At 34.1% G+C, this 13688-nt stretch overlaps 1 protein-coding gene across 2 annotated transcripts in view; it reads left to right on the top strand.

The window, feature by feature from the left end:
• LOC124305778 (putative inorganic phosphate cotransporter) overlaps positions 1-13393 on the top strand; it is a 39553-nt gene extending 26160 nt beyond the window's left edge. For both annotated transcript variants that reach the window (XM_046765573.1, XM_046765572.1), the window contains exons 2-8: positions 5945-6123; positions 6373-6615; positions 7652-7739; positions 8010-8236; positions 8339-8488; positions 8608-8982; positions 9345-13393. In XM_046765573.1, the coding sequence (XP_046621529.1) occupies positions 5945-6123; positions 6373-6615; positions 7652-7739; positions 8010-8236; positions 8339-8488; positions 8608-8982; positions 9345-9530 (1448 nt within the window). In that variant the 3' untranslated portion in view covers positions 9531-13393. The remainder of the gene's footprint in view (positions 1-5944; positions 6124-6372; positions 6616-7651; positions 7740-8009; positions 8237-8338; positions 8489-8607; positions 8983-9344) is intronic.
• Positions 13394-13688: the final 295 nt, after the last annotated feature.

The following is a 13688-nucleotide window of genomic DNA, read 5'->3' as shown; positions in this document are numbered from 1 at the left end:
AATTATACCTAAACTGTCGGTTGTCACAAAGCGTTTAAAGCCAGGTACGCGCGAAGGCAACCGGCGAAGTACATGATCGGTTTTGTAACGGGTTGGCAACAATATTACGTATATACTGCAGTCGGTCGTCGTTCCGTTTCTCGGGACTCAAGGTGCTATTTCCACAGCGCACCGGCACGCCACGTGCTATCCGGGTGGCGGTCAACCCGATCTTTGACGGAGACACCCGACGCTCTCCGAGTCCCATTGCGTAGGTTGTTTCTCATTTAGCGAAGTCTGACGTGAATCATCGTTAAACACTTTACGAATTTTTTCTTTTTTCATTATTCCTATACATGGCACAATTTTAAAAAATCGATGGAGCAAATGATTAATTGTAAAATTGAAACGATTTAAATGTTACAACTTTCTAACCGTACCAAGCCCCCCTCCCTTCTTTCCAGTTCTCATTGATTCCTCAGCTTTGGATCACTCTGGACATAATCACGTGTCGATCGATTTGAATCTCGAATTTTTAAAGACAGGGCAGCGCACGTGAGTGAGTCGATCTGTCTCGTGCTGATATGACAAACGGCGAACTTTGTATTGCGTTGCGCTTCGTTGTTGCAAAGTGGTGTAATTACCTACGTATCATTTGGAAATGAAATTCAATATAGGTGTATGGAAAGACAGAGAAAAAGAGAGAAAAGAGCCAATCATTATCGCACGTGCCAAGGCTACAGATTTCGCGTGTATTTACATGATTCATGTTTTTTTTTTTACCGAAATGGCTTCCAGCCTACGTCATATCCTGTATTATAGTTTAGCGTCACGTTTCCACGCGTTTTTTCAACTTTTACCTCATTATTCATCTCTCCTTTCGACGAATCTGTCGTGCGGAAATTTCCTGCTTTGTTAATTATTTCCGGTTCATTGCAGTAATTGCTGTTTGGACGGAAATTTTTTGCTTGCACGGGTAATTATTTTTGAAGGGATACGTTTAAAAATCCTCGTTTTTAGATTTGCACTGAAACGGGAGAACGAAATGAAATTAATAAAACTTGAGGAGAGTCTACAGGTGATACACACGCCTTCAAATCGTCGTCGACGAGACCGTCTAAATTAGCGGCATGTTGTAGGTGTATTTCAACGAGGTCTCGTTCTATTTCTGTAATTTTTTTTTTTTATTTTATTTATTTTTACATTCCCGAAAATTTCGTCAGAATTGCACGTTTGTAAAAATTCTGAGGAATTTCGTGGCATTAACGGAGCGAAAATTCACAGATTTATATGCTCACTTACCCGATTTCAATTTTTACACATGAACGCACCTTCGGTAACTTTGATTTATTTTTCAATTTCAATGAAACACAATATGCGGTATTGATTCATCGCATCTGCCTGACCATACCCATATCTCATATTCGTTTGGAAAATTTACTATTCAGAGTTTCAATATTCACGGTGTCGCAATGTTTCTTTTCGTGTTCTTTGATAATGCCTTCTTTCGTTTTATACACATGCATGTGAAGCAAGATGGTGCCTGATCGACCGAAAACTTAAAGAAAAAACTTAATTAATAGCCGCAACAAAAATAAGCCAACCGTTGCCGGGTTTTCCTTGACTCAGTTTTTAATAACGAGTATAAGTTATCCGCGAATAAGCGCGCAAGGAGACGATTCTGCTATTAAACGCTCAGGGTTCGATGGGCGGAAATCCAAAAATAAATCATCAGCTACGTTCGATAATGCCTCGATGATTACCCTCGCTGTTGTCACCAACTACGTATTTACGAAATTATTAATGAGGATGAAGTTACTAACGTTACCGTAACGATCCATGTTTAAAAAAAAAATCGTTACATCGCGCCTTTAGAAATGTCTGAAATTTGATAAACCATGATAAATAAAATATACTAATATTTTCCAAAGCGAGCTCCTTGAAAGTTATTCTAAAATTACGCAATAACGAATTTTTCCATGTTATTATTTCCTTACGTTAACGTTACTGACATCGGCCTCATCATTATTATCAATGTTTGCGTCTTCTTATTTTTTTCTCCTTTGGACGTTCAATTATGGTTGTTGTTAATGACCGGAGATGGCGGCAATACACTGCAAACATCATCGTTATCAATTGTAAAACAGTAAAAATACCTTCGATACGACTCAGCTGCTTTCGGCATTGGCGACTCTGCAACAGTTGCGCAAATGAAATATATATATATATATATATACATATAGATATAGTTATGTACGTTTGACGTCAGTATAGTGTAATACTGTAGTGTCTACGTTATAACCTTATTGCCGACAAATTTTACTCCTAATTGTTTCACTAACGATAGATGATAATACTTCTCGCATGTGTTCCATTTGTGTAATCTAATCGTACCTCAATTCTGTCCAAATTGTCGCCTCGTTTTGTAACCTTAAGACGAAATGCATATTTCCTGCTACAACAGTCTACCTCTGCAGTGTTTTTTTTAAATAAAAAACTGAAAAACGTACAATATTTATTGCTACATCTGCGGCGCGATTTAAAGACAAAATTGTTAATATTTTCTATCTATTATGCGACCATGTACGAATATTGTACACTTTACTCATGGCTATGTATTTGTATCATTTAGTATATATCGGTACATCGGCATATAAGATCCAATATCGACGATTCAATGGCCTCTGGCCAATAAATGTACCGAATGACCTTCGCTTCCGTTAAATGTTCAATTATTCTGACTATAACGATAGTAGTTGTTAATATTATTACTAATATTGTCGTTGTTATTATTACTGATATTTATTCATTTTATACGTTGAGAACTGTTTCTTCTTAAAACCTAATATTAGTACCTAGTTAATGTATAAAACTCGTCTATTTTTATATTTCGTCCTGCCTTCAAGTCTGGGAATAGATTTGACGTTTGAAAAGTCTTTTTTAATTTCCTTTTCGTTCGTTAATTATTCTCATTCATCCCCCGTCCCTCCCCCCTAATTTATTTGACCACGAGACGTTCATTCTGTTCCTGGTTAGTCACAAGATTCGCCTGCAGCAATTGACAGCCACTGTTACTTGTACCAATGTCATGTTTGGTCGGTTGGCTCGCGGTAATTACTTGTTACATAATCTCGGTTTGTACCCAGCGTTTATACATAGATATACATTATACATATACCATATACCTATGAATACCACGGTATGGTGGATATAACGGTGTTATATGTATTATGTTGTCAAGGCGTGTGGTTAGGTAGAATCATTACACTTTTACAGCTTGATTTACCGAGTGTGTAAAAGAAACAATAATAATAATAATAATAATTTGTAAATAATGAAGAAAAAAACGAGAAAAAAGGAAATCGAAATAGGACATTTATTTAGTACAAAAGTATTCGAAGAAGACTTATAATATGCATACATTTCTGCGTAACAACTCTATTTCGAACAGATATTTCCTTCATCTTTCACTGCACTTTTAAATTTGTATTCTATATATTTTTTCGATTTTGGAACAAAAAACAAAAAATGAAAAAATATAAAAATTCCATCGAACTCTCGTTCGCGCATCCTCGGTATACGTATAATTAATTATTATTAAAGCCTGGACTTTGTTCGATTGATTTAATTTGACTTCAACTTTGTACTTCTTGCGACGCTCATCATTGCGTTACGTAGTGTAAGTGACTCGTATATGTAATTTTCTTTGGGTATCAGAGTTAAAAAAAAAAATAATAAAAATGAAAACAAGAATCAAAATGATATTGGAAAATGGGACTGATGCATGATTATTGTTGGTACGGAGATTCGCAGCTATATTAGTCGCGTAAAATTATAACGTGCAAAGAAAAAAAAAATAAATAACGCATTGTTTTTATTCGGTGTAATTGGCTAATTGTCAGCTTTTTTCCTCGTATTGATTAGTGGTAGTTGCAACAGCCACTTTACAGACGTTACGAAGTTACGGGCCGCCTGAAAAGTCTGTCTAAATATAATAAAATATGTTTAATTAACTGGAATGATCGGTTGTTTGTATCTAATAAGTATTATTATCTTTCAGAAGCACTCTCTATTATTATACCGTATTTGAATAATAATGTCAAATAGCAAAGATAAATTATGGATGCATAAGAACAGTTTACAATTGTGAGGTAATTAAGTTCATTGCACATTGTCACTGATAGTGAGAATTTAAACGTTTCGAAATCCGTTTAGAGATTTGTTCAATAATTTAGGCACGAGGTTCATTTTTTTTCCCCCGAAATTTATTTCGTAATCAACGTTCGGAAATCGAATATATATGTACGTTATATATATCGGGCAGAAAATCGTTTTAGTTTTCATAATTCACAAATTGGCAAAAATACATGCTTTATTAAACAATAAATTATAATTTAACTGAATATGAGTATTTTTCCCATTTATCAAAGCTGATTAAAATACTCGTTCGCTGATCATTATTGAAATGAAAAATACTCCACATTATTTTTTAACTGGGAAACAACTTGAAAAGAATTTTAGTTTCTGAAATATTACAGTATACGTTTTACTTCATTAGGTTTACCGAATTTCAGACGATCCTAAAGTTGCCAAATGTGCAAACGCCTTGTTACTGTTATTAATAACATTATCGAACTTCACCTCACGATGCGAAAGCTTGATATTTTTATCCTCATACTGGCATTAAGACATTGCAATCTTCTTTACCGTATATCAATATGCGTTCGATCCGAGTGAACCGAGTAGACGAATCGTAAATTATGAATTCCGGGACGATTTTAACGCATGCAAATATATTTATACACATTGCGTATTGGTGTAAGGTACAAGGTATTCAGCTCTACATGCAAACGTGTGCGTGAATTTTCCAAAAATACAATAATTCTTACGTGCATGTTTGTGCAACCGTTGCCAAATACCTCGCAAGGCCAGCGTTGTGCAAATTACAACTTTTTTTTCATACTCGTAATTTTTTTCATATCAATCGATGCCTTCGTATTATAGTTTTTTTGTGTTTTAGTGTTTTTTCTTTTTTTTTCTTTCAACTAAACGAATATCCTTTAATTTTACGTTGAAAAGAAATTGAAACACTTATCGTAAATGTGATAAATTGTTTCCATATTCTTTATCAACTATGTTTGTAAGAACATTATTTATCACAATTTAATGTACAACTTATCGCGGAATGCAACAGAGTATTGCAATAATACAATATCGCGTTATTTGCATTAATGATAGATCGAAGAGCGTAAATAACACATAGACACAACTTTCCGTCGTTAATGTATAAACTTCTTATCATTCCTCGTGCAATTCAGATACAATGAACAGGTGGAAAAGGTATTTTTATACCATTTACTGTTTGGCATGCAGGCGTTATTATATCGCATAATTGCAGAGCAACTCCTTGATTCAACAAGCCTGCACAGTGGAAAGATCATGATTAGCATCGATATATTGCTTTCCATCTTGTATATTTCAAAATTAGTGGATCTAATATTACTTGCAAGTTTGCTTACAAGTGCATGCACCACTCGACAGAGATGAAAAGTGGTTCAATTTATTTCAGAGGTGTAATAACTAAAACTATTCTTGGCCAAGTTTCCGTTCTTGGTCTCAACCGAAATTGCTTCAGTCCAGATTATAACAGTTGAATAGATATTTGAAAAACCCGAGAAATTTAGGCAAGAAATTTGAAGAGCGTTTAAAAATCTTATTAGCAATCAAGTCGGCTATTGTCACCGATTTTCTTTTTGGGGAGAAAGTTTCGTTGAGGGTTGTAATACGATAGATTTTTAGATTTTATCTTCGCAACCACTCACCTAGAACTCTTGAAAAGTTTACGTCTTGTTGGACCTACGATTGTAAAGTCATTGAGTTCTATTGTTGAGTCTTACCAGCGGAGTACATCAGATCAGCAGTACAGAATGATTTACTTAATTATGCAATTGCCTTTTTGTTTCAGCTATGGTGGGGTCACGTCACGTAGTGGCGTTTATGCTTTTCTTGGGAATGGCTAATGCGTATGTCATGAGAACAAACATGTCTGTGGCCATTGTTGCTATGGTAAATCACACGGCGCTTCCACAGGACAATGATACCGAAACTGACGAGTGTGATGGGACGTACAACAGTTCTTCTTCCGTAAGTCGTACAGTTTTACTGAACTTTTAATCTACAGAAGCACCAAGTCTTTCGAACAAAATCACATCTTGAACACCTCGATACACAATCCACTACTTTCTATGTGCAGCTAATAAACATGCAATAATGTACTTGTACAATTATTATCGGTTCGTACAAAACGCAAATTCATGATTCGAATATATGTATACATCGTTACATTGGTACAATGGCTGCTTAATTAATTTTTTCATTACTTATTCGTTGCAGACTTCATCCGACGGAGAATTTGTATGGAGTACAAGCTTACAAGGATATATCCTCAGTTCATTCTTCTATGGATACGTACTAACACAAATTCCTTTTGGTATTCTTGCCAAAAGATACGGAGCAAAGTACTTCCTCGGTATTGGTATGCTGATCAACTCTGTCTTTGGCCTGCTGGTACCAGTTGCCGCGCAGCAAAGTTATTGGTTACTGATTCTTGTGCGCTTCATTCAAGGCCTTGGAGAGGTAAGTACACATGGAAAAACTCTTATTGTCTCGATGCAAGTGGAAGGAATGCATGGGTTAAATTTTTTTCTTAACAATTTTTAAAGTCTTGAAAAGTTTTAATTGATATTTTTTTAGTACTGATTCAGGTTATCATTTTCGAATTTATAATTTAACCATACATCAGTGCCCTCACCTTTCTAATTATACCTACTCTAAAACAGTTTCGCAAGGATGTTCGCAATTCTCTGGTCAATTCTTTGCCATGTATCTGACGTGCGGTATGTTATTAACCAACTGCAGAGCCGGATCACGACGTACAGCAGCAATGGTGATCGCATAAATACAGAACATCAAAGTATCGGGGTTTAATATAAATAATTACAAGTGCGAGCCTTGTTCTTTTCATTGAAGAATCTAAAATAATTATTGACAATAACGCACACGTTAGCAAGTTTGCTGATACTTGCTAGTCTTCAGTCAGAATAACAATTTCATATCATATAAAGTACAAAACTGTTTAGATAACAATTGCTCGGCTAGCAATAACAATTATTATTATTATTATTAGTTTTATTTTTATTATGAATTTGTTGAATTACTTGAAATCTTTTGAATTTTCGTCCACCTGCCAACTTTTATTCTCATTCTAATTATTGTTACATTACGGAGTAGTAAGCCTTGTTAGATATGATTAATAAAGTTGATAAAGCCACTGGCTGTGTGTACTATTACACTACACCAATTAGAATTGGTAAAAGGCTTCCAAGTGATAAAATCAATCAAATGAAACATCTATTCAAACCTCTCAGATGTCCTATTCATCCGTTCATTCGTTCATTCATTCATTCATTCATTCAGTCATTGGGTAAGCTTAGAGCTGCTCACTACTTTGTCAGTTGGGTCCCGATTACGGAGATTAATGAAGTAATCAAAATTAATTAATTGATTAATACCATTAGCGATAGACTAAAGGATAAATACTTGTTGAGTGTGAACGCATTTTGACACTTCGGGTATATTTCCTCCCCCTAGGAATGGATTATCCCTATTACAGGGTCCTATCGTGCCTTGTACGCACGCATTGCTGGCCAAGTGGATTCCACCTAACGAAAGGAGCAGGATGGGAGCGTTCGTCTATGCCGGTAAGCTCGTTCGGATCATTTTGCACTAATGTACCAGAGGTTCTTCTCAGAGACAGGCTGTGTGTCCCCACAACGGTGTATTTTTTTCTCTTCCCTGTGATCCGGACAGTACCAAACTTGTTTACATCACTTTCATACCTCATTTTCGCTTCTTAGATAATGTTTTATTTATTTTATTAATATTAGAATGATTTAACTATCGCTCATTATCATCCCATCTCTAATTACTTCGTTATATGAAATAATCTTTATTCTTCTTCAATTAATTAGGCGCTCAGTTTGGAACTGTTGTCTCTATGCCCCTGAGTGGTCTACTTTCTGAATACGGATTTAGCGGAGGATGGCCGTCGATATTCTACGTTTTTGGACTAGTTGGTACCATCTGGAGTATCGCTTTCATTTTCACCGTCTATGAAGATCCTGAGTGTCATCCGAGTATTGCAGAAGATGAAAAGAAGTACATCCTCAGTTCAGTGTGGGGAAGTGCTGGTGTATCTGTTAGTGTCATTGAAAATTACTTATATATTTGTTCACAATTCAATCAATGCATGATAAACATTGCAATTAAATTGTCATACAATATCGTTCTTATTTTACAGTCACCGCCTGTTCCTTGGAAATCTATCTTGACGTCGCTGCCATTCTGGGCTATTTTGATAGCTCACATGGGTCAAAATTACGGTTACGAAACACTGATGACTGAATTACCGACTTTCATGAAGCAAATTCTTCATTTCGACATCAAGTCGGTACGTAATATTGTTTTTGGGTTTTCTTGAAATTTTTCAATAATGGATCTATTGCCAAGTCTCTGAAATATATTGATTTTCATCTATCAATTACAAACCATGATGAATTCTTGTTTTAGAATGGTACGGTATCCGCACTCCCATACTTGGCAATGTGGATCTTCTCCATGCTGATCTCGCACGTTGCCGACTGGATGATTTCTAACAATATCTGCTCTCACCAAGTGACGCGTAAAATTTTGAACACGATTGGTCAATTTGGGCCTGCGATTGCTTTAGTAGCCGCCTCCTACACTGGATGCAATCCTACGCTTACTGTTGCAATTTTAACCATCGGTGTAGGACTCAATGGTGGTATATACTCTGGCTTTAAGGTCAACCACCTCGACATATCGCCAAGATTTGCAGGAATCCTCATGTCATTCACCAATTGTCTTGCCAATCTTGCTGGGCTCCTAGCCCCCATGACTGCAGGATACATAATTGAATCGAAGGTAAATTACATTTCTTTCATTATACAATTGTATCTATGTTACATTTAAATGGGAAAAAATATAGCAAACTTGCTGTGGATACTACCTAATCGCTAACTTTTAACGTTTGACAGTAAAATTCCGCATATTTATCCAAAATCTACAGATAACAAAATAAGAATTTCTTAACCGATTTTCAAATACAGAAAATGAGTTGTTTTAATTTTGTTTTCTATTCCACCATTCAAATTGTATCTTGTGATAAGAGTCTACCCATTAATATCGTAATATAACAATGAGAAGTTTTATAACTGTCTTATGAACATTGGTGAGTCAATAATTAGACTGAATTAAAAATCTCTTTGCTAAACTTTTTTTCTCAGCCAACGCAAGCGCAATGGAGGATTGTGTTTGTGATATCTGCAGTTGTGTACATTGCTTGCGGAACGTTCTACCTTCTATTCGCGTCAGGAGTGAGACAACCGTGGGATAATCCCGAGAAAGATAAGCCAAAGAGAGTCAAGAAAGATATCGAAGGAGCACAAGCTTTAAACGAAACTCGGCACTGACCCATTGCTATTGAATTTAACGTCGGTCATAAGAGCCATGCTCTCCTTAAATGAGTTTTTAAATTACCCTGGCTTCAACAATTCATTCCCTCCAGACTGTTACGGAAAATTCGAAGGAATACAAGCGACGATTGTGCATCTAAGTTCAATTTACAGATGGATATATGTTGTTCTAGAACATGTGACGTAACCATGAGTGGAGCTTAGTCTTCCCTGTATTTATAAAGCCAGAAGTGTTTGTGCCGATTATACATCGATTTGGCGCAGTTTGTCCGGTAGGCAACGTATGTATTAATGATTATCGACTTGTGTGTTAAAAGTGATGAGAATGATAAACGTATAATACATATGATGAATGGAAAAAAATTTAAATAGAGAGATAAAGTGAGAGAGAGTGAAAGAGATAGAGAGAGAGAGAGGAAGACAGTGTGACAATGACAGAGAGAGCGTGAGAGAAAGCATGTCTCCTAGGTGGACACATACATGTACGCATACTTTACGAAGCTACATCATATAGCTTACATACGTATTTTATCGTATAATGGTTTATAAATTGTTCATACACACTTCACCGCGTTATTATACGATTTGTAAATTATATTTCTAAAAGATTATTAGGATTACTATTTGAAGTACTCAGTGCCATAATATTTATTATCTCTATTCAGTTGTATATTTTGCTGTTCATACGAATAATAATAATTTGCTTCTACAGTGATACTGATTAAAATGACAGTTGGTTTCATATCATGGAAATTGTAACGGTTATTGTTATATATTTTTCATCACACAAATATTTCCGTTATCTTATCTTATTCTATGAATAAATTTTTTATTCGACTTGAAGTTTTTTTTTTCTTTTTACTCCATAGAACACGAATTATAATAATATGTGAAAGAAGTCTTATTACAGAATTTACCAACTTGATTTGTAGTATCGGGCGACAACTTTTAGAGTGCTCATAATCACGACGTCACTCAAAACTCTTAATATACCGATGGTATTATACTTGGTTTTAGTATTCGTTCTTCATTCGACCGTGTTTACTAATTCTTAATTATTGCATTGAGCACTTCATTCAAAACGTACAGTACGTATATAACCATAATAATATTGTCAGATTAATGTTTGAGATTGTCAAGAGCATAAAGTTACGAATTAGGTTTATCACAAGAATGTCAATTCTAAAACACGATTCATTTACGTATGATAATACTCTTACAACAGAATGTCATATTCACGAAAATTATTGTGACTGGTTCTTCATACTAATTTATTTGATGAAATTATTCTTTTAAATGAATCTTGTTCTAGAAAAACCATCGCTGAGATGTGAAAGCCATTTGGCAGAAATATATTTTTCTATTCATATCGAAAGTTGAAGCCTACCACTATTTTTAAATCTTGGCACAAAGCTTACACTTCAGTCTGATGAAAAATTGGCTTGATAAACAGGGTGAAACAAAATGGTTAAAACGTCTTTTGAATTATCATGCAAACCTCGTTTTAGTTATATGACGAAAAAATGTGTACTATGGTTTGCTTCAATCTAAGATAAATATTTTATTCAGAATTACTGACTATACTAGTTGAGAAATTGTGAAAAAATCATGTTCATTTCTATCTGTTGGATATTATACGAAGTACAAGTAGAAATATTTTTTCAGATTTATACAAGGTAAATTATTATGATTTTTGTATTGTATATGTACATCTAAATTCTGTAATAATTCAATCTCAACAAGTATTAGTTAATGTATTTTTCGGCCGTTACATAGAATGTCCAAAACATCGTACAAGTTTACAGATACCAGTTGTAAAGTATAAGAACGCTTAGAAGTATCCTAACAATTTATTAATTGACATAAATTTTATAGTTAAATATTTTTTGAGTTAAATCTGAAATTTTGGATAAACCAATTTCATCCGACGTCTAGGCACCAGTATTAGGGTAGAACGCCGCATGTTCGCCACTCTTTATTATTTTATTCTTATTGCCAATCACTATAATATCTAAGAGAATCATTTCACAAGGATGGTTCGGTCGATTTATGTTGACGAACTATTGAAAATTATCTAATTTATTTACTCACTTCAAAGCCACCATTAGCTTGTATCGTTCTGTAACTATATTATTAGTTTTGATTCAAACATATTTATTATTTTTCATTCAACGCTTGAATTCAAAATTGATTTTGAACTTGATGAATTTTTATCAAGATGTCGCATATTTAGACCACAAACGAAGCTTGCAAAGAAATAAACATATTTCGAATACCACAGCTTCGTAAAAGCAAAGAATTGGTCCAACGGCGCCAATATTTAAATTTTCCATGCACAATAAGCGACAAAAATTGGTTTATATACATAAATCGATATATGTATACATATAAGTATTGTGGATACTTATGTGTAGGTTTGTGATAAGTTAGGTATTAGGATAACACTACTTTTAACTAGTTATTTATACTTATGAAAGATAATTACCTCTGTTATACTAAAGAGAATTTTTATAGAAAAACAAAAACGATTGATTGATGCATAGATTTTTTTTTTTTTCTATTTGTAACGAAAGTTTTTCGACTCGCACCAACTCTGCGACAGATAATCGAGAAAAAATGTGATTATTTTTATACCTACGATTTCAGCATCGACTTATATCGAAAGATGTATGTGACTATACTGTTTCGTACTTGATAGTTAAAGGGTTTGTAAATAAAAATCTTGGGGTGATGAAAGAAAATATTTTATAAATATTTAAATATATTTCATAATTTATGTATGTCCTAGATACAGCAGTGTGTGCCTTGATCAATCACTATTTATCTGAGTTACCCACAATCTACATAGCAAGATTTTCACATACATTATTGCATATATTGCAGATCATGCTACCTGTCAAATATGGCTTTACAGAAACAAACTTCGTTACAATGTAGCAGTACATTCACGTAGATATGTAAATGTAATTTCGCTCACATTTTTACATATTCAGGAATTGTAACAATATCTAATTTAAAATTATGATGTTAATGATTAACTTTACTACTTTGGCCTTAATGGTACTACGTCCTTCAAACATAATTGAAAACCATGCAGCTGGTAATGCACTTGGAGCAGATTGATTCTTAGCTGTTAAATAATAAATAGAGTCCGGTTAGTTTACTAGTCTTCGCCAAAATACAATATGGCCGTAAATATTAATTATAATTTGACGATGGATACATACAATGAATTTTTTTTTTCAACTCAGATTTTATACTCAAATACAGTGTTATTTATTCATTACTGGACGCGAGAGCCAGGTGGAAGAGAGTGCCACTTATGTGGGCACCAGGTAAAACTGTTGCGTCAGTCGTACTCGGTGTTTAGCAATAAATAAATAACCGTGTATGTATATCTTTGCGAACCGAACAAAAAGTTACTACGCATTTCCAATACTTTTTCTGTTTTTCGCATTTTGATGATTTTGTTTGATTTTTGATGTATGCGGAAATATTCGAATTCACTGAATTCGATTTTCTTGCATAATCTGTTACTGGAATCCGGACCTTCTCACATGAGAATCTTGAGTATAGTTATAACTGCTCAGTGTATTGTTCAGAATCTTGCTACGGGACTTTAAACAAGTGCACTTCTTTTGATAATAATTTATATGTACGTATTGCATACCTTAATAAATAGCTGAAGGCAATGTAAATTTTTTTTAAATCAATCAAAGCGAAGCTTTGAATAAATATCCTGGATTAAAAATCATTACAATTGTAAACATGATACATATGATTTTTAATCCGTTGACATTTGCTAGGAAAACGAACGTGATGACAAAATTACAGTACTAAATAAAATTTCATTTGTTACAGTCAGTTCTACATTTATTTATCCTCAATATCTCTGCAATAATCGCTACAGCCAATATTTGTATCAACTATACATATAGATAGATACATCAATATACAACAATATAGATACATCCGTTTAATTCTTCATTTCCATGAACCTCTGGGAATTAGTTTATTCTGCAAAAGATAGAAACTCATCTTTTTTATTGTAGCTCGGTAATTTTACAAAATTATTTGAATTGTGTGTTTGTAAAACCATGAATTATACAATATTTCACTCGTTATTGAACATTTTTCGTGTTATGAGTATTTAAA

The sequence above is a fragment of the Neodiprion virginianus genome, chromosome 5 (assembly GCF_021901495.1).
Source record: "Neodiprion virginianus isolate iyNeoVirg1 chromosome 5, iyNeoVirg1.1, whole genome shotgun sequence".
In the NCBI taxonomy this organism is placed as follows: Eukaryota; Metazoa; Arthropoda; class Insecta; order Hymenoptera; family Diprionidae; genus Neodiprion; species Neodiprion virginianus.
Note: the sequence above shows the minus strand (reverse complement) of the source record. Positions and strands in the feature narration are given on the sequence as shown.